Raw genomic sequence first — 25,215 nt, 5'->3', positions numbered from 1 at the left:
TATTTATTGTTGTCCAAGTAATCACCTCATGAACCTGACACGCTTTCAGGTTGTGATTGCTTGCGTTGTCGATGCGCTCCTTTCTCTGTGTAATTATGTCCCAAAAATGTACTCCATGGTGTTCTAGGTTGATATGGTACTCGTATAACGTTTTGCACTTGTCACCGGGCGCATACTCGTCTAGACCCGGTTACGCATACGATTCTCGTCCGAAACGTCTTCGGATACTTTCCCTCTGTTCTGGTTTAAAGTGTCGTACATTGTTCTCCAAGTAATCACCTCATGAACCCGACACGCTTTCAGGTTGTGATTGCTTGCGTTGTCGATGCGCTCCTTTCTCTGTGTAGTCATGTCCCAAAAATGTACTTCATGGTGTTCTAGGTTGTTATGATACTCGTATAACGTTTCGCACTTGTCACCGGGCGCATACTCGTCTAGGCCCGGTTACGCATACGATTCTCGTCCGACACGTCTTCGGATACTTTCCCTCTGTCCTGGTTTAAAGAGTTGATTATTGTTGTCCAAGTAATCACCTCATGAACCTGACACGTTTTCAGGTTGTGATTGCTTGCATTGTCGGTGCATTCCTTTCTCTGTGTAGTCTCGTTCCTAAAGATGCTCTTCAGGGTGTTCTAGGTTGTTAAGGTACTTGTATAACGTTTCGCACTTGTCACCGGGCACATACTTGTCTAGGTCCAGTCACGTATACAATTCTCATCCGTCACGTCTTCGGATACTCTCTCTCTGTCCTGGTGTTAGACGGTCAGCTATGTTATAGATAAATGAGCTTGGCTAGACGGTTAGTTTGGCTGTCCCTACTACATACATTTACTTTCACATGTGCTCACGTTGAAGGAGTCCAGAATATTGCAGCAGATGCCTTGTCCGCAAATACGCGAAAAATTTTATGGTACGGCGTGGAACTCATTTTCCAAATCCAGATCCAAGCATGCCGAGGGCGACAAGATTTCAGTACTCTTCCTATTAGCATATGTCGGGTTTTGCCATACCACACTGCATTTATCCCACAATACTATTAAGAGTTATCTAGCCGGTATCCAACACCATTTATCCTTGACCAATACCCGTAGTTACTCTATACTCTCTTCTCGCTTGGTGAAGTCCGCTCTGAAGGGCATCCTTGAGAAGGAAGTCCCTCGCAGCCCAGTCAGACAACCAATCACAGGCAACATGTCCAGGCAGTTATCCGACTTGTTAGACTCCACACCATTGGGTATTCGTGATAGCCTCACATTAATAGCGGCCATGTACCTTGCCTGTTATGGGTTTCTCAGACCGGGTGAGTGTACTGCTCGGACCGTTAACGCGCCCTTTCCTAAGGTCAGTCAGCTGTCACATGTCTCTGATCATTTCCAGCTGTCCCTCACTCAGACCAAGACCTCGTCTCCGGGTCAAACTGTGATTGTCCGGTTTTCCCCACCGTGCACAAATGGGGTCCTGTCACAGTCCTCCGTGAATTGTTGAATGCCTGTGTTAACGTGAATTGTTGAATGCCTGTGTTAACCTATCAGCTGTCGACCCTTTACTCCATTTCAGATCCAACCCGCTAACTACTTCTCAATTCATCAAACATTTACGCATTTCGGTCAGGTCGCTGGGAGGAGTCCCGACTTCATTATCCGGTCACTCCTTCCGTATTGGCGCAGCTACAGCCGCTTCTAAGCACGGGGTCCCAACCCACGTAATCATGAAATTAGGATGTTGGAAATGCGGATGCTACATGCAGTATTTCCCTAACCCTCGCAAAGAAATGGCTAGCGCATTTCAGTCTCTTGTGTTGTAATCTGCAATGAACAAATGTTTGTTTAAATCCGGGTTTTGCCCTCTTTTCCAGGCATATTCTTTACGCCGCAGTTATGGCACACTTCAGACTGCTTAGTTGAGGTTGATAGGTTATTGGTTACAGTTGGTTGTTAGGTTAGTATTAGGGTTGTACGCATATCAGTCATGTAGCAACGACCACAAATGGAAAGGCCTGCGCAGCTGGCCTGTAATTGTGGGAGGAGTGGGATGACCATAAAACCCACGGCTCTCCCCCCTTCAATGACGCTGTGGGTTCTTCGCTCCCACCCACCCCCCCTTCTTTTTCATTTCATCACACTTACCACAGGGTATGCCCTCTTTTCCAGGCATATTCTTTACGCCGCAGTTATGGCACACTTCAGACTGCTTAGTTGAGGTTGATAGGTTATTGGTTACAGTTGGTTGTTAGGTTAGTATTAGGGTTGTACGCATATCAGTCATGTAGCAACGACCACAAATATATATATATATATATATCTCAAATCGGTGAAGTGAAATTTAAATAGCAAAAGATAATTTTGCTAATTTGGTGGTTTTCTTTTCTACACCATTTACCTTGTGGTTGAGTTAACATGTTGTTTTGATACTTTAGGCCGCCTGATTACAGAAATACCAGATTTGTATAGTTTCCGTCATGTTTTACAAATTTTTTAAAAATTCTGATTTTTTTTTTAATTGCCATTTTTTGATCCCTGTAGTTTTTTTATTTTATTTCGCATACCAGGCTGTATGAGGGCTAATTTTTTGCGCCAGTTTTTTGTATCGGTACCAATTTGGTATTGAGCTGAATTTTAATTGCTTTTTAACTTTTTTTTCTGGGATATTATAAAAATTGCAATTCTGTGGTTTGGTATTTTTTTTTTTACATTTACGTCATTTACCGCATGGGATACATAATGTAATATTTTAATAGTTCGTACAATTACACATGGAGCAATACTAAATATGTTTATTATTATGTTTACATGTTTTATGTAGGAAAAGGGGGTGATTTGAACTTTTAACATGGAAGGCGTTAATGTGTGTCTTTTAAACTTTTATTAAAACTTTTTTTTGTTTATTTTACACTTCATTAGACTTTTAGGAGGAATCATTAGATTCCTCATACAGATCAATAGAGTTCTATTTAACTCCATAGATCTGTGTGCTCTGCACGCCATTGATAGAGCCTAGTCCAGCCAGGCTCTATCAATGACAGAGCCACAGCAGGACAGCAGGGAACAGAGGTAAGTGGATCTTACGCCTCAACAGCGATCACGCTGCGGGGGGGGGGGTCGATCTACCCCCTTAGCCCCCCAGGGAGCATTCACATGTCTAAAGGGTTAATAGCCAGCCGAGGCGATCACTGCGGGCACGAATCGGGAGTCCACTCCATACAGACTGCTGAGCGCCTCCGCGCTTGTCTGGTCTGGTCCTGCTTGCTCGGGCTGAGGCCCGGAAAAATTCACCTGCCCTGCGCCCGGAACTGCATGTCCCGGGTGTCGGGCGATAGGAATTCCACATCCCCCTGCACAGTGTTCCCTTGCTCCGGGCCGCGGCTATTCATTTGTTATGGTGTCTCAAAGACACCTATACAAATGAATGAGGGGAGATCCGCCCGGGGGTCCGGATGACTGGCGGCTGCGGTCCGGATCTGGACTGTTGTCCACCAGTTGAGTGCCCCTGCTGTATAGTGTGCAGAAGTGCTCTTCACTCCCCAGCCAACTCATTTACGGCATTAGAGTCTATGGGAATGATTCGGGTTTTGGTGACAGCCAGAGAGTGAGATGGGCTGCACAATTGCAGCAGGTCTCGGGATGGAGACCGGTTGCAATCTAAACTTTTTACATGTCTGGACAACATGTCAAAATTTTTCAAAATGACAGTAAAACTTTAAACACAGGAGAGCAAAAGAAACTAAAGAAGCTGCTCACGGCAGATAATGACATGGAGTGAGAGTCAGGGTAGTTGTAGAAAGCTGAAGCTAATCACTAAATGTACTCACCTACTATCACTGCTCCCCTTTTCTCTTAGAGAGGGCAAACATTTTACCTGCAGCAGCATTCTGAGCATTGGGAGACATATCAAGAAACAAGGATGGTGGGGAGGGTAGGTCTGAGAGCTGCCAGAAGGGATCTGATAAGGAGGGGTAAAAATCTAATGATGTAATTCACAGGCAGTCAGTAACATGGGATGTACTGGTCCCCTACCTGTATATGTGGTAGCCCTTGGGGGGATATAATGTAGTGGGGGTGTTGCTTCGGTATATGAGGGGTTAATTTAACCCCTGTCACTCGTGACGCAAGGGTGGGGGTTAATACACTGAGGTAAATCTTCGGCCTATCGCCACCCTTCCCAGAAACGATAGGTGCGTGATTAAATGCATGAAGGTCCACGATAGGGATGAACTTGAACTTGCATAAACTTTACTGAAGTACTTGCGGTACATCAAATTAACAGCAACAGTCTTAGTAATACAGTCTCTACACAGCTCAGCAATGATTGACAGATGCTGCGGACCATTGACTTATCCAAGGATTAGCAGAATTAGGATTTATGCAGAGATCCGTCCGGATTTAGGGGTCTATTTAGGTCCGGTGATCTTGCGGTGTTAACAGGGATTGAGATAACTCACAGTTTTGTATGGATGGCCGTTGCTGCAAGGCTTGGGCCTAGTCACTGCTGAAGATAGCTGCGCAGATCCTTCCTCTATCAGCAGCGCAGGAACAAGAGAGAGATTAATGGCCGCTGCTCCCTTATATGGGCAGGGGAAGGGCAGTTTTGAATTGGTCCATGTCAGCTGTCAATCAGAACTTCCTCAGGGGTAATTTGGAGGGCATAGGTATTATACCAAAGAAAAAATATATTATATAATATAATATAGATGACCGGTGTCAGATAGGTAGATAGAAAAACCGCACTACAGACAGCAGCAGGCCCAATTGCTTAGAAATAGTAGAATTAGCACAAGTGATAAAAATTAGATTATTAGAACTTCAGAGTAGTAACAATTAGATAAATAACTCCTAGCAGGCATGATAGCCTGTAAATGGACGATACCAATATACCAGGGGGTACCAAAGAGCTCTTCATACACCATATGGATCATAGAGATGAGCCTGAAAAGAAAACAATATACTAGTATACAGATGTATATAAAATAGAAACAGCTTACCAAATTCCATGTGTAGATAGGAAAGTGGTACTCACTCAGGATATACAAAGGGGCCATCTAGCTGCTGCCTACAAGGAACCAATGCAAGAGAGTGTAACTAGCTAGAGATTATATAGCACTAAGTCCGCAAGTAGAGCGATATGAAGAAAAGCCGGCGGTACTTACTGCTTCAAAGGCGGGGTGCCAGGTAGACATTGAAATAGCAGAGTGCCCGTATAATGCCGGGGAGCGCACGCCGTATGTGCGAGCCGGCGTCGCTTAAAAGGGCAGCACTTGCGGGTATCGTCACGTGAGCCGTTCCCACGTGACGCCTGCAGTGGGGGCGGCTCTGAGCGCCGGAGCCGAAAGGCTCCGAGATTAGCCAAGTGGTGACGGACGGGGCTGCCCTTCAGTAGAAGAGGAGAACAACTGGCTTATTGGCTGGAGAGGGCAGAGACTATGAAATACTAAATGTTAGATAGATAGATAGATAGATAGATAGATAGATGGAAAGAGAATAGGCTAGGGTAAATAGTGATATTAATATTAATTTGTTTTTACATAGAAAAGTAAAATGTATAATGAGCTTACTGGTTATAAATATATATATAAATGGAAGTCACCACACTTAGAAGTCAGACAGACTAAGAAGTGGGTGTAACTATCAATAATAGGCTGTTGATAGGGACCAGGGGCGGTGCCAATGCAATAAAAAAGGATATATAAAAAAGATATATAAAAAGAGAGGACAAGGTGATTATATAACGAACTTTAGGGGACGAAAGAAGGGACCTAATACCCAATATAGCAGGGGCCAATAGAGGATAGAATCAGTTTATAAATGAAGGGAGGAGTGTGAAATTTTTATATATATATATATATATATATATATATATATATATATATACACACACACACCACAACTGTACATATGCATACATGTACATATATACACCCATACCAAAAGTAATGATTTTAAATAATAAATTCTAAATAAGTAAGTAGGAACCACCCCAGTCTACCGTGAGAGGGAAAAGGGGGGAATAACGGGACTTAAGAGCCTATGATGACCCTAATGGACCATAATGCAAAACCCTAAGCCTAAACGGCATAGACGCCCTAAAAAGGTAACCATGTACTCTCAGGGCAGGGAGTGATTGTAACCAGTGTGACCGATAAGGGGTCCGCTGAATTCATACTGGGGATGAACATTATGAGACATTGTTTTACAGAAATTTTAGATACCTTGTATGCCTCTCTTCCCAACCAGCAGAATAGTGAGCACAGCTCTGGAGTATAATACAGGATATATACAGAGATATCGTGACTGAACCAGAGGGCGCAGCTCCAGATTGGGGATGCCTCTACCCCTCGGTATGTAGTGAAGAGGTATCATGAAGCCTTTGGTAAGCACCCAACAGACTTTGGGAAGACGTCAATAATCCAACATTGCATCCTCACTGGTGACAGTCCGGTGACAGTCAAAGAGAGACACCGTCCAATTGCGCAAAGCATGTATCAGACTGTAAAGAAAGTGCTGGCTGACATGATTCAAGAAAGTCCCTGGGCGGCGCCACTTGTCCTAGTCAAAAAGAAGGATGAAACTGTGTCGACAACAGAAAACTAAGCAATGTCACACATAAGAGCTGTCCTAAGTCCAAGTCCGATGCCAGTCGGAATTTGCAAGGAGCAGAGAAGAATGATGCGAATTACAGCTTTTTTTAAGCTGGAACTTCTTGCCCTAGTATGGGCCATGACATAGAAATTCAAAGATTATTTGGCGGCCACGCCATTTACAGTCTATACTGATAACAATCCCTTGGCCCACCTGAACACAGCTCTTGAACAGCGATGGGCTTCGAGGTTAGCCAACTACAGCTTCACTATCAAGTATAGAAGTGGCAAGTCAAATGTCAATGCCGATGTGCTATCCCGGATGACCCCAGGGGAAGAGCCACCCCAAGAAGACGAATGGGAGGACGTGGAGATTCCTCCATTTTATCAGTGGTTCGTCTATCAAAATGTTGTCATTACCCTTGTCGAGGGTGAATCAAGGCCAGAGAAGGTAAAGGAAGATCTCTATACTTGGAAGACTCTGCGAGGGCGCCCCTCCATCCCATCCAGAGAAACAGACCTAACCAGTTGGTTGCACTAGACCATGCAAAATTGGTCAAGACTGCCACCCAAATGTTTTACTCCAAGTGGGTACAAACGCTGGGGTGCCCAGAGTCTGTCTTAACTGACCGTGGACCAGCTTCAAGGCCCAACTATTCCAAGAACTCTGTCAATTCCATTATTGTAAGAATCTCAGAACTAGATATGAGCGAATCAAATCTGATGAATCCGAATTCGTTACGAATTTCAGAAAAAAATTTGATTTGCAACGAATGCGAATATCGCCGCAATTCTATAGCTCGAATCGCTTCATTAAATTCCATTTACTGCGGTCCAGGCTCCAGGGCATCTAAAATGGCAGATCCACATGTGAGAACATGGGGCAAGGAATATTGGGAAGGCGGGAACAATTGTAGGCGGGATGACCCTGAATCACATGCAGGATGCAGCCTATCAACAGCCAGTCACCCCTGTGATGTCACAGCCCTATATAATCTGCAGCCATATTGCAGCCAGTCACTTCATCCTTTCACTGCAGAGATATATATAGGAACAGACAGTGCTGTGTGTCACACAGAAAAGCTTTTTCCGGCAGCTATTCACCTCCTAGTCAAGTCAGCGTTCTGTTGCACAGAGGGACAGAGAGCAGTGCAGCGATTTACCTCCCAGTCACTGTCTACAGCATTCTATAACAGAGAGCAGTGTGTTGCACAGAAGAACAGCAGCAATTCAGCTCAAGCACAAATTCTGCCTAGAAGCACTGATCGGGAAGGGAGGGAGATCTAGAAAGAAAGTGCAATTTTGGGTGTAGTACACAGCGACTGGGTGCTGCAGTAGTCTACTACACCAGTCTACTGCTAGTGTTGTGCACAAATACTTTAAGCGTACTGTAGCGCATTTTTCTCCCCTCATAAGTGCATATCACAGACCTACTTCTAAGTTTTGTACCATTTTATTCCTGCTAAAGTCTTAAGGGCCTAGTTACTGTAAAAGGCCAGCCAACAGTACACACATGCTGCTGTTCTAGACAAATACTGTTTTAAGCGTATTGTACTCCCCTCACATACGCACGAAGTATGTCAGGCAGAGAAGTGCCAGGATGTGCACAGAGGAGCAGATGCCTAAATTCATCAGACACAGGCAGAGGTCATAGCAAAATAGGGGCGAGTGGCAGCAGTGAGAAGCCTGATCTCCCGGTATCAGCTAGCGGTCGTGTCTCGACCAGCAACCCATCTGCCGTTATCGATTGGTTATCACGGTCATCCACTTCATCACAAGTGACATCTGATACACCCAGTCAACAGTCGGTTGGTTCCCCAGACACAACCCTCAGTTGGCATGGCCCGGGAGCAGTCCCTGTCCTTCCATTGCCTCTGTCCTATGCTGTTCCCTCCCCTACAGAAGTATCTTATGCTGTGGGTTCAGCTCCACTACTCAGTGAGGATGATCTAATAGAGGACAGTCCGCAGCTACTGCCAAGTCAAACAGTCCGCCACTTCCTACACTAGGAGGGCAAGTAGAGATAAGGAGAGTGAGTGAGGTGGTGTTGCCAGCGTTCAGGGTCCTGAAGCAGACACTGTTGAGCAACCTGTGGAGGACATCAGTGATGTGCAGACACTTGTTGATGATGATGAAGCCGATCGCAATTGGGAGCCGGGTGTAGAAGGGGCTTCATCATCATCAGGAGAAGAGGTATGCAGGTTGGCCGTGAGGCAGCAGCTGAGCAAGCAAGGTGGTAGCATGGTTGTCAGTCAGCATGGTGGCAGAAGTGGAAAATCTGGACGCAAATGTGCCCGGGGGAGAGCACCTGCTTCGCGCCAGCCTACCTTCCTGGGAGGTAGTGGAACAGGGGTTCCTGGAGACGACGACAGTAGCAGTCAATTAGTGCGGACTGTTGGTGGTAAAATCAGCTACTCCGCGGTGTGGCAGTTTTTCACAGGTAATAACTGTCCTTAATGGGAAAACCTTTAAATATTGCAAGCACATTTTTGAACTTCATATTGTCTAAAGATGAGAGAGACAATACAAACCAGTGTATAAAAATGCTACAAAGTGATGTTCACCAATATGTAGGTGTATAGTTGTTAAAAAAAAAAACAGAAAACTTAGTATGCTCTAACCACTGTAGGCAGTCAGGCCATGCAAGGAGTGAGGCATACCCTGAAGCGCCTGTCCAAAATATGTACTAGGGTCACCCACCTATCATGTGTCATTTATAATACTGTTGTCTTATGCTACAGAGAGGCCCTTGGGACCCTTCAGGCACCAGAACCCAAGTGTGACTGCTACCTCTGTACCCCATATAGCTAAGCTACTACAAGGAGTTTTGCTTTTGCGAGTGGTAGGCTACTTATGTACCTGCATGTGTTAAATTGGTGGCCACCCATTTGTGGTTTTACTTATCTTACACAGTGAAGCATTAACAAAAATTATAGACGGCCCCGATCAGCCAGTAATTCCGGGTCACTGGAGACCCGATTGACCCGGAATCCGCCGCAGATCGCTGGGCTGAATTGTTCAGCGATCTGCGGCCATCGCCGACATGGGGGGGGTCATCATGACCCCCCAGGGCGATATGCCACGATGCCTGTTGAACGCTTTCAGCAGGCATCGGGCACCGGCTCCCCTCCGGCTAGCGGCGGGGGGCCGGGAATGGACAGGACGTACTCCTACGTCATCGGTCCTTAAGGACTCGGAAACGGGGGCATAGGAGTACGTCCATTGTCCTTAAGGGGTTAAAGGGGTACTCCGGTGGAAAACTTTTTTTTTCTAAATGAACTGGTGCCAGAAAGTTAAACAGATTTGTAAATTACTTCTATTAAAAAATCTTAATCCTTTCAGTACTTTTTAGCAGCTGTTTGCTACAGAGGAAAATCTTTATTTTTTGAATTTCTTTTCTGTGTTGTCCACAGTGCTCTCTGCTGACACCTGATTTTTGTATCAGGAACTGTCCAGAGCAGGAGAAAATCCTCATAGCAAACCTATGCTACTCTGGACAGTTCCTGACACGGACAGAGGTGTCAGCAGAGAGCACTGTGGACAACACAAAAAAGTAAAGATTTTCCTCTGTAGCATACAGCTCCTAAAAGTACTAAAAGGATTAATATTTTTTAATAGAAGTAATTTACAAATCTGTTTAACTTTCTGGCACCAGTTTATTTAAAAAAAAAAAAAAAAAAAAAAAAGGTTTTCCACCAGAGTACCCCTTTAAGGTAATGCTACCAGAAAATGTAGTGTGATTGAGCTGCTTTGCATACTCCATTTACATACACAAAAAAAATAAAAAATTATATATACATACACATATATCTCAAGCTGATTAAAATATTTTACAGTGTTTGGTTAATATAACATATTTAGCTGTCCACTGTTATTACAATTATAAATAATTTGCAGTGACCCACATCAGACAAATATAACTAATCCTTAAAACAGGTCAGATTTCCTTTACAGTTCTACTAAAAAAAAATTGAGAAAGCTTAAAAAAACAACAAAACCTAAATGAAATAATTCTGCAGCTGGTACTGGCATCTCACTGGACCTGACCAAGCACACTGGGTGCAGCTGACAGGCTTTTATTGGATTAGCCAATCCTTGCATTTCTGGCACTGTACAAATTAACCCATGGCAAACTATAGCTCTGCCAGGGAAAGAGCTGCAGTGTCATCTCAGGCGTGCCCAGATAGAATCAAGGGCCCTAAGTTCTGTGTAAAGCATGTGGAATATAAAGTGACAGCTTACAAGTCTCACCCAGCCTGTGAAGGGGGGAAACATTACCCACAGGCTCTTGTGCACCGTTTATTAATAACAGAGGAGTCAGTTAGTGCAGATGACATGTCCAGTCCAGAGGAAGAAGGAGAACGCTCCCAAGAAGAGAGGTAAGATTCTCTATATAATAGCACACAGAAGTACATCAGGTACTTTCCTAGAAGGAAAGAGGTTGTGGCACAGGTCACAGGGTCAAGGCGTAGAAAAGCACCATGATAGATTCATTTCTGATGTTTAGGTGCAGAGAAGGGAGAATTGCATATGATACTGAAGCAGAATAGACATAAGGGATTCAAAGTGATATGCAGCTAACAATGGGAATGCACAAATGCATACTGGAAATCTTCAGAGATAAAGATAATGCATAAAATGATATCATTATGGCTGAGGAGACGGTGACAGTCTTCAAAAAGTAGCTATACTAATAGTTCGCATAGTGGCTCACAGTTAAAGGAGCAGCAGCACATTAAGAAGGCAGCACAAAAGCAAATTAAAATGGTGGGAATTAAGAAAGTTCTTATGAATAGCATTATTGGCCCTTCTGTATGACATGAAAATATAGAAAAGGGATTTAAGACAGAAATTGAATGTTAACAAAAAGAAAATTTAAAAAGATTCTTAATGGGCCTCAGCGCTTGTCTGTGTTGGGAAGGCTCCTAGAGAATGTATAGACACTGTCCGTACATGTGTGTTGTCACTCTATTCATTCAGGGGCATATGACCTCTGTTCTTGAAATCAGTGGTCCCAGTGGTTGGACACCACCAAATAACTACTTGTCTATGGTGCGCTGTGCATACAGCAGATCCGCAGAAGATGTTTCTGCAGCGGAAATCCCAATTCAGGAGCACGCAGGAAGAATAGACATGTCTATTCCTTCTGCGGAGTCTGCACAGAAATGCATTGCTGTCTAAGAGACAGCGCATTTCCGAGTGGTCCTAGCACCGGCATGTTCTGCGGGCACTCGCTGTAAGGTGAATGTTTACAGGGAAATTTTCCATGCGGACATTCACTCGTGTGAACATAGCCAAAGGGTGCCAGACCAGGGTGGTACACTTCCTACCAACCAAAGTTAACCCAAGCACATGAAAGCCTATATATCACATTTTTTTGTGGTAAACATGTAGTCTTTGGAGTGTTTTTTTCCCCCAGAAACAATAGAACGTCAGGCTCACCTTTGTGAAAGTAGAGTGCAGAATATATAACTGAAGAGTTCAAACATGACCTGTAGGGTATAAATGTCATTTTTTTCTACACCTTAAAATTCACAGCAAGAGACAAAATACAGCTTGTGGTTTTTAGGACCCTAAATCATAACAAATATAGCTTTACTGACATGCCAATGAAAATAAAATCATTAACTAATTGAGACACTGGAGGAAAAAAAATGTAAAATTATTTAAATCACAAGCAGATCCAGTTTGCATGAATTTCAATATGGCAACTCTTAAAGGAAAGCTGTCAGGCTGTTCAAAAATGGGTCACTTACTTAAAGAGTACCTGTCACCAAATAAAACTTTTAATATAATGTTCCTTGTGTAATTAGCAGACACTTTCCCAGTCACTTGCTTTTAAAATTATCAACATAAATATGTTTAAAATGAAATAGAAAAAACTGTTCTGTTCCCTGCCACAATTAATACAGTAAGTTTGGTCTCCTCCCGACCTGGCAGGAGACCAAACTCAGGAAGTGTTTCTCTGCACTGAGCTTGATTGACAGCTGCACAGAGCCTCACTGAAAGCTGGAAAGAGCCTCACTGAAACATGCCCAGAGCTTGAGGTCTTCTACTCATCAGAGCACTGCAACGATGTGAGGACAGAAGTGGTCCCCCAGCAGGCTTCTGTGAAGTCGTGCCTGCTGGGAAATGCCCACTTTCTTAGATTTTGTCGCACAATTATTTTTCTTTCCGTTTCGCCGTGCATTTTTGGGTAAAATGACTAATGTCACTGCAAAGTAGAATTGGCGACGCAAAAAATAAGCCATAATATGGATTTTTAGGTGGAAAATTGAAAGGGTTATGATTTTTAAAAGGTAAGGAGGAAAAAACGAAAGTGCAAAAACGAAAAAATCCTGAGTCCTTAAGGGGTTAATTATGTCCAGTAGGTCCTGAGATATGTCCCCCAGAAGATCCTCTGCTGAATGTATTGAATTGTGCGCAGGGTTCGCCGGCTTAATTTACATATTCATTGTCTGTGACTCTACTTCATTAGGATGTGGAGTCACAGACAATGAATATGTAAATTGAGCCAACAATGCCCCACCCCCTGTGCACAATTAAATGAATTTAGCAGAGGATATTCTGTGGGACAAATCTCAGGACCTACGGGACATATTTTAGTAAGTGACTCCTCGTTGTACTCCTGTTTACCCACCCTATAACCCAGTGTATTGGTTTAGTGTGGGTGAACAGGTTGACAGTTTACCTTTAAAGCATTTGTAAGTTAATTAACTTTTTACACAGACCAGTCGAGGATAAAACTGCAAGGTTAAAGGGGTATTCCAGGAAAAACTTTTTTATATATATATCAACTGGCTCCAGAAAGTTAAACAGATTTGTAAATTACTTCTATTAAAAAATCTTAATCCTTTCAGTACTTATGAGCTTCTGAAGTTAAGGTTGTTCTTTTCTGTCTAAGATTTTTTTAATAGAAGTAATTTACAAATCTGTTTAACTTTCTGGAGCCAGTTGTGACTGAATAAAAAAGTTTTTGCCTGAAATACCCCTTTAAAAGAGTGCAGCAGAGCACTTCAGTCACAAGTTTGGACCATAGTTACAGGAGACTGGCTCCATTATAACCTATAGTGTGCTTCATCTAGTCATAACTATCGATCAAAAGATGCCCCGACCAATCTTAACTGTTAACATGACTGTGCAACATGTCAAAAGTCAGTTTAAATAACAGCTATGCTTTAATGTTACTCAGTAGTGTGTATGGTCCCCAAGTGCCTGTATGCACTCTTGATAGCTTCTAGGTATGCTACTAATGAGATAGTGGCTGGTGTCTAGGGCAATCTTTCCCCAAATCTGGATAAAGGCATCAGTGATCCCCTGGATAGTCTGAAGTTCTAGTTGGCTTGATCAGATACACTAAAACATAACATCCCAGAGGTTCTCAATTAAATACAGATATAGGAATTGTGTGTGCATACAATAAAGTGTAATAAAACAAAATAACCCCCCCCCCCAAAAAAAATAATAATAAAAAAAAAAATATATATATATATATATATATATATATATATATATATATATTCCCTTTATATCCCTTCTAATATTTGAAACATAAACTAATAAAAATACACATATTTAGTATTGCCATGTCCATTAAAATTATAGCATTAAAATTATTCTCTCTCGCAAGCTAAAGACTGTAAAAAAAATAGCGGCATTGTCCCGCAAAAATGAGCCCTCATATGGCAACAAAACAAAATAAAAAAAGCTACGGCTCATGGAAGGTGACAATGGAAAAAATTGCTTGGGCATTGAGGCCCCAGAGGCATGCCGGGGTTAAGTATCCCCTTGGAATTTTTAAGCAGTGTAGATGCTAGAACACAATGGGGGAAATTTATTGAAACCTGTGCAGAGGAAAAGCTGAGCAGTTGCCCATAACAACCAATCAGATTGCTTCTTTCTAAAAAAAAAAATAAAAAAAAATGACTATATAAATTTATGAAAAAGCCATTCCCCAAAAAAATGTTTTTTATGGAATTAATCTATTTTCTTTCTTTCCAGGGTGCTTGCAGACACCAGTCCTTCTTCATCAGTAATGCCTGAACTTTTGTCCCTTGAGGACATAGGTGTAAGGTTCCAGTATTGCATTGCAGCTGTGGAAGACTTAGAAAGGGAACGAGATGAGCTCATATGTGAACTGGCCTTACTTCGAGAGCCCTCTTTGGAAGCTGTACAGCAAGCACATGAAGAAGTAGTGCAGGCTTATGGACAAAGGGCTCGAGCAGAACTAGAGAGGGACACACTGAGAGAAGAAATACGAGTAATACGCCGCAGATTGTTTAGAGTGACTAAAGAATGTGTAGCATGTCAATACCAACTTGAAAACCAGCGCCAGGAATTAGCTCAGAAAACAGCAGAACAAGAGGAACTAGAAACTGTGGCAGCTCGGTTAACAGAGGAGCTTTCCCAACTGCGAAATGCCTTCACTCAACAGAGACAGGAAGAAGGACAGCGACTCAGAGCTCCGCAACACAGACCAATCTCACGTGAACTGCAGGAAAGAAGACGGCTCTCTGCAGAGCTACAAAGCCTAACTGAGGAACAACATGATACCCTACAAGACCATTATGAAGCCAAATTTCTTCACCTCCTAGAGCATGCTGAAAGAGGGGCACAGGCCCTAAGGACAGCACAGGAAGAGTTGCTAAGGCTGAGAGAAGAAATAAGGCCACTCCAAGGGGAAGCCTGCCAACTGCAGGTTCAGAAATACAGTCTGCAGGAGCAAATTCATATCATGAAGAAGAAGAGGGATGATGAAGTGCTCCTTTACAGGGTATGGATTTAAGGACATAAATCATATTAGCAGCATTTTTATAATTGTATTTCTTTGGGTTCTTAAAACTGTATATATGATACAAGATAAAATAGTGATTATTAAAGGACAAATGTGGCAGAAATCTTTTAAAGGAGAACTCCGGAATAAAAAAATCGTCGCCCATAGTGCCGGCAGTAAAAAAATAAAGATGTACATACCTTCCTCCGCTCCCCCGGGGCCTTTGGTAACCGGCCTCCGCCGTGATCCTCTTCCTGGTTGCCTGTGGTCGGAGAGTCTTACTGCGCTCAGCCAATCACCAGCCGCAGTGAAGTCCCGACTCGGTCGGCGATAGGCTGAGCGACAGTGTGACGTTTTCGGCCCTGGCCGCAGGTGCCAGTGTAGTGAAGAATTTTGTGTCCTGAAGCGTTTTCACACTGCCGCACAGCCTATCGCCGGCCGAGTCTGACTTCGATGCGGCTGGTGAGTGGCTGAGCGCAGTATGATTCATCCGACCACCGGCAACCAGGAAGTGGATTGCGGCGGAGACCGGAGCCGGTTACCGGAGGCCCCGGAGGAGCGGAGGAAGGTATGTATATCTTTATTTTTTTACTGCCGGCACTATGGGCGACAATTTTTATATTTCAGAGTTCTCCTTTAAGTTCCCCTGTGCCCGGGTTGCAAAAACGGAAAAAAAAAAAAAAAAAATTATATATATATATATATATATATATATATATATATATATATATATATAAATAAAATTTTACTCACCTTCATACGTTCCCCCGGTATCGGCGTCCCGTTCCTCCGGCACTGCTCGGCTCCGTGCTTCTTAGACTCGAAACGTCACACTGGGGTCAGCGTATCACCGGTAGCAGCGATGTCCCGCCTCGGCTGGTAATAGGCTAAGCGCACTGTCATGTAAGGAGTCGGCCCAAGCAGCGCTGGAGGAATGGGACGTCGATACCAGAGCAACAGGGGAACATAGGAAGGTAAGTTAAAGTTGTTTTTTTTTTTAGTTTTTGCAGTCCGAACACAGGGGAACTTAAATGATTTCTGCCACATTTCTCCTTTAAGGTTAACATTCTTTCATAGTCCTGAGGTTGAATACAAACTGATGGCAATGTGTACAAAATTTTGAGACCTACATTTTGGTTTTCACAAATTGCACTGCTTCAGTGTTTGTAGGTCTTTCACTCAGGTGATTCTAGGGTATACTGAAGTCCAACATATAAATTTTTAACACAAATTCATGCAACGATATTCATGGTGTTGACCCTTTTTTTTTTAAACTCCTGCAACTCACCATGGCATGCTGGATATTAGCTTCTGGATCAAACCCTGACTGATGCCATTCTTGCCTAATCATTACTTAGAGTATATGACAATTTTTGTGTTTTTGTTTGTCTACCCACTTTTTGAGGATTGACCACAGGTTCTTAATGGGATTGAGATCAGGGAGTTTTCTGGCCATGGACCCAAAACGCCAACCCCTAAACCAATCATGTCAATCAAAACTTAGTACAGTATGATGTAATATAATCACAAATAAAAGCACAACACAAACCAACACAAGACACATAAGGGAAGAAATAACAATCCAGAACACCAAAGACAATAGACCATTTCCTCTGTAGTATTCAGCAGCTAATAAGTACTGGAAGGATTAAGATTTTTTTAATAGAAGTAATTTACAAATCTGTTTAACTTTCTGGCACCAGTTGTTTAAAAAAAAAAAAAGTATTCCACGGGAGTACCCCTTTAATAGCAAATCCTAGCTATCGAAATTTTGGCTTCTAGGAAGAAAAAGTATATTAGTTTCCCTGTGCTCCTATATGCCCTTGGCACAGGGCCATTCAATAAAGCCTGCTTAGGGCACTTCTTTAAATTGACATACGGGAGATTGCTGGAGTTCCCAGCAGTTGGACCCCTGCGATCTGACACTTATCCCCTATTCTTAGAATAGAGGATAAGTTTTTATATACCAAAGTACTCCTTTAAAGTCAATAGGAGTTACACAAACAGCATAAAACAGCTTGTGTGGCTGTTTTCCTGACCACTTCCAGCAGCTACAACCAGGCCAGAGGGGGTCAGGGGGCCCTTGACCCCAAGGATATGCCATCAATTTTAAAGACTAAGACTATGCTCACACCACATATATACAGTAGTAATATGTCGGGCTATATTGATACCGATAAAATCAGATGTTGAAATATGAAAGATACAACATGGCAAAACATCCATCTTTGTATGTACTCTCAGAAGGCCAAAATAAGAAGTCCACAGTATCTCTCTAAAAATGTGTCTTCCTTTGAAAGAATGGGAGTTTCAAGTAAACAAAGTGGATTACACAAGCCAAACAAAGACAATGAAAAGCCTTTTGGGTTGTGAAACTCATTGGGGGAGATTTGTCAAAACCTGTGCCGAGGAAAATTTGCCCAGTTGCCCATAGCAACCAATCAGATCACTTCTTTTATTTTGCAGAAGCCTCGTGGATCTGATTGGATGCTATGGGCAACTGGGCATATTTTCTTCTGCGCAGGTTTGGATAAATCTCCCCCATTGTCTCCAGTGGGGGGGGGGGGGGGTCTGCTCTGTACACCTGGATATGCGTGTGTGCAGATACACTGGGTTTATTGGTCTATTGTATTCTATTTGTCTATTTCTCAGGTCATCTATTTGAGTAAGCCTTGGCATTGTAGACAAATATGTTTGTGTATACAGGTGATAAAGTGACGATAATAATTTGGATCTATAACACAATTATAGTAAATTGATGTTTAGCCGTGATATCACGTAACTAGACCCTGATCTCCATACTCACACCCACCTAGTCATCGTTGGATGACATGATATATTTTTGGGTGGATCATTAAGATAGGAAACAGGTTAAAAACATGGGTGAGTGAGACATCAAGGATCCTCATCATAAGACCGCCCCCCCCCCAATCAAAGGATCACCGTTCCCAATCACATGATCCCATCACAGAAGTCCTAGAGGCTACCTGAAGGGGGGGAGCCATGAAGAGTCAGGGGGAGAGCTTTGTCCCATAGTCTGCTCTTCTCTGATAATCAGTTATGACTATAGGCATTTCCATGGACCCCAGGCAGCCATCTTTCCTTTATCCAGAAGTGCACATATGCACACTCTCAGTGAGATACACAGCTTTCTAATTTGATTAAGTTACCTCATTTTTACTGTGGATAGAATTATATATCATGTAGATGAGCCTACCTTGCTTTATATACTCTCCATATTGAGATGGACAAATATTCCAATAGGTATCTGTCCTGGGAAAATGTAGATCATAATGGTATTTTGGCATATGGTTGAGTGGTTTACATCTGGATACTTTATTATTGTCATTAATTGATAGGTAATGAAGAGTCTGCTACATTACTGGGCACTATAATATAAAAGCACAAAAATCACTAAAGCAGGAAGGAGTTAATCAATAGATGTTAATGGGCAATATAATGTAAACATAATGAATATCTTTGTGTATTCCTTAGAGTCCATCTTAAAAAAAGTATAAAAGCTATAAATGATAAAAAGTGGTGGAAAATAAATGTGTTGCTCTAGTGTGATGTTTAAATATGCAGCTGAAAGACACAGTATCAAGTGTACTAGTAGGATATTTTAAGGAGAATTGTTGTTTGCTATGGGTACAGTAGCACTTGCTTTTTCTATAGCAAATCAAAATTTAAACAGAAGCTTGAATATGTTAAAAATGTAGCTAAACTATATTGGTTTATGTCTTTTAAAACTCACTTGAGCATCTCCTAAAGCACCTTTAAACATGACCTAAGAAGTGTTTAAGGAGCTCTTCAACCTTATATTGATGTTGTTTCTAACTTGGAGGAATAACCTCTCTGTAGAACAGTGTTGGGCACACATCTGAAGCACTTCCTTTCAACCTCCTTTCCTCTGCCCACTTACCATTTGCCTTTGGCAGGCAAAACTGGGGTTCAGCTCAAATGACACAGGAAAGCCCAAGTACTAACTCCTTATATTCCCTATTTAATTAGGTGCCAACACATACCTGAAAAAGTAATTGATGCCAAGTCTATTTATAGTGGAGTGGAGCAAACAAACTACCAATAAAACTATTTCTAAACAGCAGTCAAGAGCTGCAGTTTCTCAGAGCATATTTTCACTTACTAAATACTATGTTGCAAATCACAAGGAGACTTAAAGGAAATGTCCGGCGCAGACTTTTTCTATTCCATCCTGCCCAGGCTGCAAAAAGAGACAAAACAAACTTTCACTTACCTCCATATGTTCCCCCGGAGCTCCGCAACAGCTGATCGGTTGGCCGGGCTGTCTGCTTCCTACTTTCTTTAGCCCTGGACATCACACGGCGCTTCAGCCTATCACCAGCCACAGTGATGTCCCGCCTTGGCCGGTGATAGGCTGAAGCGCTGTGTGACGTACTGGGCTAAAGGAAGTATACAGCCCGGCCGACCGATCAGCTGTTGCGGAGCTCCGGGGGAACATATGGAGGTAAGTGAAAGTTTGTTTTGTCTTTTTTTGTAGCCCGGGCAGGATGGAATAGAAAAAGTCTGCGCCGGACATCTCCTTTAAAGGAAATATCTCATACTATCTCGGCAATCTTCGGCTCCCTCATAGAGATATATGGAGGGGGCATGGATAGGGGATAAGTTTTTTAGTGTGAGACTTCTCCTTTAACAATGGATTTATATTCTGTACACATACTACAGTTTCACTTTGTTGGTTGGCGCTTTGGATCAAGCTTTGTTTGGATCTAACATCTGAAAATGTAATGCTTCATCCAGGAACAACTGCAAGAACTGGAAGACAAGAGGAGGGAGATTAAGATTTCAGTCCAGCTACAGCAACATCAGAATAAAGAAATGGAAGAATTACGGAAAAGTTTAGCCCAAGAGCTTGCAATCTACAAGTAAGTTACATGAGACAACAATTATCAGGATGAAACATGCAAACTGCAGTCCTGGTATAAGAAGGGGAAACACAGGTTGTATGGTGAACATTACCCATATGTATGGCACCTACAAACTTTGCAAAACACAGATACATAGAGCAGGTTTAGTATGAAACATTCAAATGATAAGACACATTAAATTAGATCTAAACACAATCTATAATAAACTTAAAAGGCCAGATAGCAAATAGTGATGCTTCATCTTTCACAGTTATTAGAGAATTATAGGGAACCTGTGGTCAGTAGAAACAAGTCAGGTTTCTAATATTTTATATATTATGATCTCTTAGAAAAAAATATCAGTGGTATGTCTTCACCTCTAACAACCTCAATCTGATCACTGAGAACGCTGGGACCCCACGCGATCTCCTGTACAGGGCCCTGGCTGTGCCGCAGCTCTCCCATGCAGGTGGTGTGTTGGCCGCAGCATGCTGCCAAGGCTCGGCACTCCCCCCTCCATGTATTTCTGTGGAAGAGACAGAGATGCAGTGTTTGTGCATCCCCGACATTCTCATAGAGCTTAATGGAGGGGGCGTGTCTGTTGACCTCTTAGTGAGGTCGATAAAACGAGCAATAGCCGTGCAGAGACACGGCAGTTCCGAGTCCACGTATGGGACATCGCTGGGGTTCCCAGCAGTTGGACCCCCCCCACAATCAGACACTTACCCCTACCCGCAGGGGTATGTGGCTGCAGTACTCATAAAAAAACCTACTGGATGAGGCATAAATTGATAACTTACCATCACAGGATGAATATAAATATATATTTAATCCTAATCCCACCCATGCCATTTTCTATCCACTACCAAAATTGCATAAACCAGCTAGAATAGTGAAGGAATAACACACAAGCTGTTACTTCAGATCAGTATAAGTGTTGGTTTTTAAGTGAAACTACAATTTACTTACCAAAATGTTTTCCTGGAGGACATAGTCAGCACAATAATGGGAGCCGAACATAGGCAGAACAATAAAGGGAGCAATCAAAAAGAGACAGGTTCACCTCTTAATGACCACTTATACACCTTATTATGGTGGTCATAAAGGGTCCTTAGTATACCCCACCGTGTTTTCACGACTGAGCTAGAATCAGGCAGTGCAACAATTGTGGAGCTAAGCTGTCAGTATGATAAATATCAACCTTACCAAAAAAATTAAACATATATTTTGCTTAACCCCATGCCTCTATAGGACATATGGGTATGTCTTGAGAAGGTGTGACTGGCATCAGAGCGGGATTGTGACCTCATCTTGCTCCATACCGTGTGCCCCCAGGGTGGAATCATCAGCTAACAGACTACAGCAACGATTGCCTCTGCTAGGCTATTAACCCTGTAGATCCCACGATCAATATTTATTCCGGGACCTAAAGTTTGTTACTGTGTGAGGGCACTTTGTTTTGTAAGATGCTTACAAGATCAGCTTACATGACTGCCGAAGGGTACCTACCAGCCTCTGTGCTGTCTGATTTTCCTTTGACAGGCCCTAGCCTGTCACAGATCACAGATAACACTGATCAATGCTGTGCAATAGCAGAGCATTAAACATTGTTAGCAATCTAAAGATGGCATGTTGTAGTTACCTACGGGGACAAAAAAAAAAGTGCAAAAAAAATTTGTCAAATAAATAAATAATAAATGTGAATAAATCCCCCCCTAATAAAAGTTAAAATCATCCCCATTTTTTCAAATTAAATAATATAAATTAAAATAAAACAAACATGTGGTATAGCTGCGTACGTAAATGTATGTACTAGTAAAATACAATGTTAATTAAACCCTTATCGTGAATGGTGGGGACCTAAACAAAAACATACCAAGTAAATAATTGAGGATTTTTGGTCACTACATATACTAGACAAATAAATGTATAAAAAGTGACCAAAAATGGTACTAATAAAAACTAGAGATCAAGGCGCAAATATACATCTGAATTTACAGAAAAATAAATAGTTATAGGGGTCAGAAGAAAACAATTTTAAGCATACTAATTTTTTTTTTCAAAAAGTTATAACTTTTTTTCGTTAGTAAAATAAAACAAAACCTATATAAATTGGTAAATATAATGTGTAATTTTTACCGAAAAGTGCACTGCGTAGAAACTAAACTCCCTAAAGGTTGAATGGAAATTTTTTTCAGTTTTGTCCCACAAATAATTTTTTTGGGGCTTCACCATACATTTTGTGGTAAAATAAGTGATGTCATTACAAAGAACAATTAATCCTGCAAACAACTAGTTAAGCCATTTAGATGGAAACTTGATGGAAGAGTTCTGGAACTCGAAAAATCGCTGCGTCATTGAGGGGTTAACAGGAAAAATTAAAAACTACGACACAAATAGTATCACCATGTTCAATAAAATTATGTTATTCTGTAGCTTGCACGTTGAATGCTGTAAAAAGGACTATTAAAGGCCGGACTATGATTATATTTTGTTAATTCGTCTTACAAAAAACAATCAGAGACGTGTATTTCAAAATGGTACCAATAAACACTACGTTTTCCCTCAAAAACGAGCCCTGATATAGCACAATTAGGCAACAAGTAAAAAAGATATTGGTCTCGTAATGTGGCTACACAATTTATTTATTCATTTTTAAATGCTTCTATTGTTCAAATATAGTAAAAAAAAAAAATCTATATTCTGTATATAAAACTCAATGTGTGTGTGTGTGTGTTCCAGCATCACGTCCAAACGGCTAAAGATATTAACATGAAATTAAATGTCAACAACAAACATAGGATAGGTGATTTAACCCTTAATCACCCCCATTTGTGAGGGTTTTTGTTTAAAGTCCCATACAAGTCAGTGGAAAATATATGTTACTGAATAACTTCTAAACGACTGGAGATATTTCGATAATACTTGGTCACGTTACTTATGTCCATTTAAAATATAAGATAGTTGATTTAACCCTTAACTACCCCAATTGTGAGGGTTGGGGTTTTTGTTTAAAGTCCCATGCAAATCAATGGGAAATGTATGTTCCCATATAACTTCCGTACGGCTGGAGATATTTCAATACCTGGTACACATATTATGGGTCAGGATATGAGGACAGTATATGAGGTCGAGATAGGTCAGGATAGGAGGTTGGGATAGAAGGTCGAGATATAAGGACGGGATAGGAGGTCGGGATAGGAGGACGGGATAGGAGGACGGGATCTGGGGTTGGGATATAACTACAATATATGAGGACGGGATATGAAGTCAAGTCCTTTGTTGATTTTCCTCCCCAACAAGGATTAGGAAGGAATAACAGGGCAACGCCGGGTACTTAGCTAGTATTACATAAATGTAAACTGGGTATCTCTGTAATTGTACTGACTCCCAGAATAAATAGTGTTATTTTTACTGTATGGTGAATCGCGTAAATTTAAAATGCAAAAAAAATTTAGACTTTTTTCCCAAAATCCAGCAAAAAATAAATAAAAATTAATAATAATTAACCAATTAGATCTATATACCGTATTTCAGCGTATAACAGGTTTTTTATTTAAGCTAAAAATTTTTTGCTTAAAGTCTATCTGCGTGGTACACTCTTTCTGACCCTGCAAAAGCAAAATTTCCTTGGAAAAATGAGGGTGCATGTTATAAGCTGATGCGTGGTATACCCCAATAAATAGGGTACCCCATAATGGTGGCATTACAAAGTACAACGTGTCCGGCCAAAACAAACCCACATATGGCTTTGTTGACAGAAAAATAAAAATTTCATGGTATTTGAAAGGTGACAGTGAAAAAAGAAAAAACATGACGCAGCCATAAAAACTGCAAAGGACTTCGGTGATTTTGACTGCCTATCGTGTCATGTAGGGCCAAGTCTTGGGCTATCAGAATGCCCAAATCAGCATGACAGGTACCTTTATAAGCCTAGAAGGCCTGCCAGGGAAATGGTTTAATTAGCAATTAATAGGGATGTCCCGTTACCGATACTAGTATCGGTATCGGGGCAGATACCAGGTATTTTCATGGTAACGGGGACTCGTCTAATGTCCCTGATACCAAATCAGATACCTGGTGGAGTGCTCCGCTGCCCCGTTCTCCAGTCCGCATCACTGCCGCTGTCCAGTTCTGCCATCCACATCATGGCGTCTTATGGAGGAGCATGTGACACACACATCACTCCACCTCCTCCACTGCGCCCAGTGTAACGCCACGGAGGAAGCAGAGTGACGTGTATGTCCCATGCTCCTCCATAAGACGCCATGATGCGGACAGCAGAACGGGGCAGCGGCAGTGACGAGTATGGGAAAACGGGGCTGCAGATCTGCGGCACCCGACAGGCGCAAGTGAGCAAATACAAGGGGGGGGGGGGCGATCCTGCTGGCTACAAGGGGGTTGCTGCAGGCTACAAGGGAGGGTCCTGCTGTCTACAAGGGGTGTGTGTGTGGCTGCTGTCTACAAGGGGGGGCTGCTGTCTACAGGGGGGGCTGCTGTCAACAAGGGGGGGGGGTTGCAGTCTACAGGAGGGCTGCTACTAATGTCTGCAGGGGGGCTCCTGTCTACAGGGGGCTGCTGCTAATGTCTGCAACTATCTATACTACCTACAAGGGGATATTACCTACTATTAAAGGCAATCATACAGCAGAGTCACCTGCACTAACTTGAATTTACAGATAGTGCAGGTGATCCGGTTTCACCGCCAATGCAAATTCTCTGTTCTGTCCAATGGAGAAGAGAGAAATCTTTGTTCATACTACAGCAGCCACCTCCATTGTACACAACAAGGAACCCACATATCAGCACGGTATGCAGTGCCAGAAACCGGGTCACCTTGGTGTCAGATTCCCTTTAAAATAAAAGTACTCGTAATTGGTATCGGCGAGTACTAGAATGAAAGTATCGCTACTCTGTCTTAAAAAAAAAAATGGTATCAGGAAGCTGATCACCAGATAAAAAGCCAGTGCATTTTTTTCTAACAA

The 25,215-nt window shown here is 42.2% G+C and overlaps 1 protein-coding gene across 3 annotated transcripts in view; it reads left to right on the top strand.

Annotated features, from left to right (window-relative positions):
• The window catches only part of SYNC (syncoilin, intermediate filament protein), an 84,389-nt gene that overhangs the window by 33,939 nt on the left and 25,235 nt on the right, over positions 1-25,215 (top strand). For 2 of the 3 annotated variants that reach the window (XM_056556553.1, XM_056556555.1), the window contains exons 2-3: positions 14,573-15,344; positions 20,124-20,248. In XM_056556553.1, the coding sequence (XP_056412528.1) occupies positions 14,573-15,344; positions 20,124-20,248 (897 nt within the window). Of the gene's footprint in view, positions 1-10,747; positions 10,951-14,572; positions 15,345-20,123; positions 20,253-25,215 lie in introns of those variants that run through there. The other variant, XM_056556554.1, reaches the window with a different exon arrangement.

Source organism: Hyla sarda, chromosome 2 (genome assembly GCF_029499605.1).
Source record: "Hyla sarda isolate aHylSar1 chromosome 2, aHylSar1.hap1, whole genome shotgun sequence".
NCBI classification, from domain to species: Eukaryota; Metazoa; Chordata; class Amphibia; order Anura; family Hylidae; genus Hyla; species Hyla sarda.
This window is presented reverse-complemented; position numbering and strand designations above follow the sequence as displayed.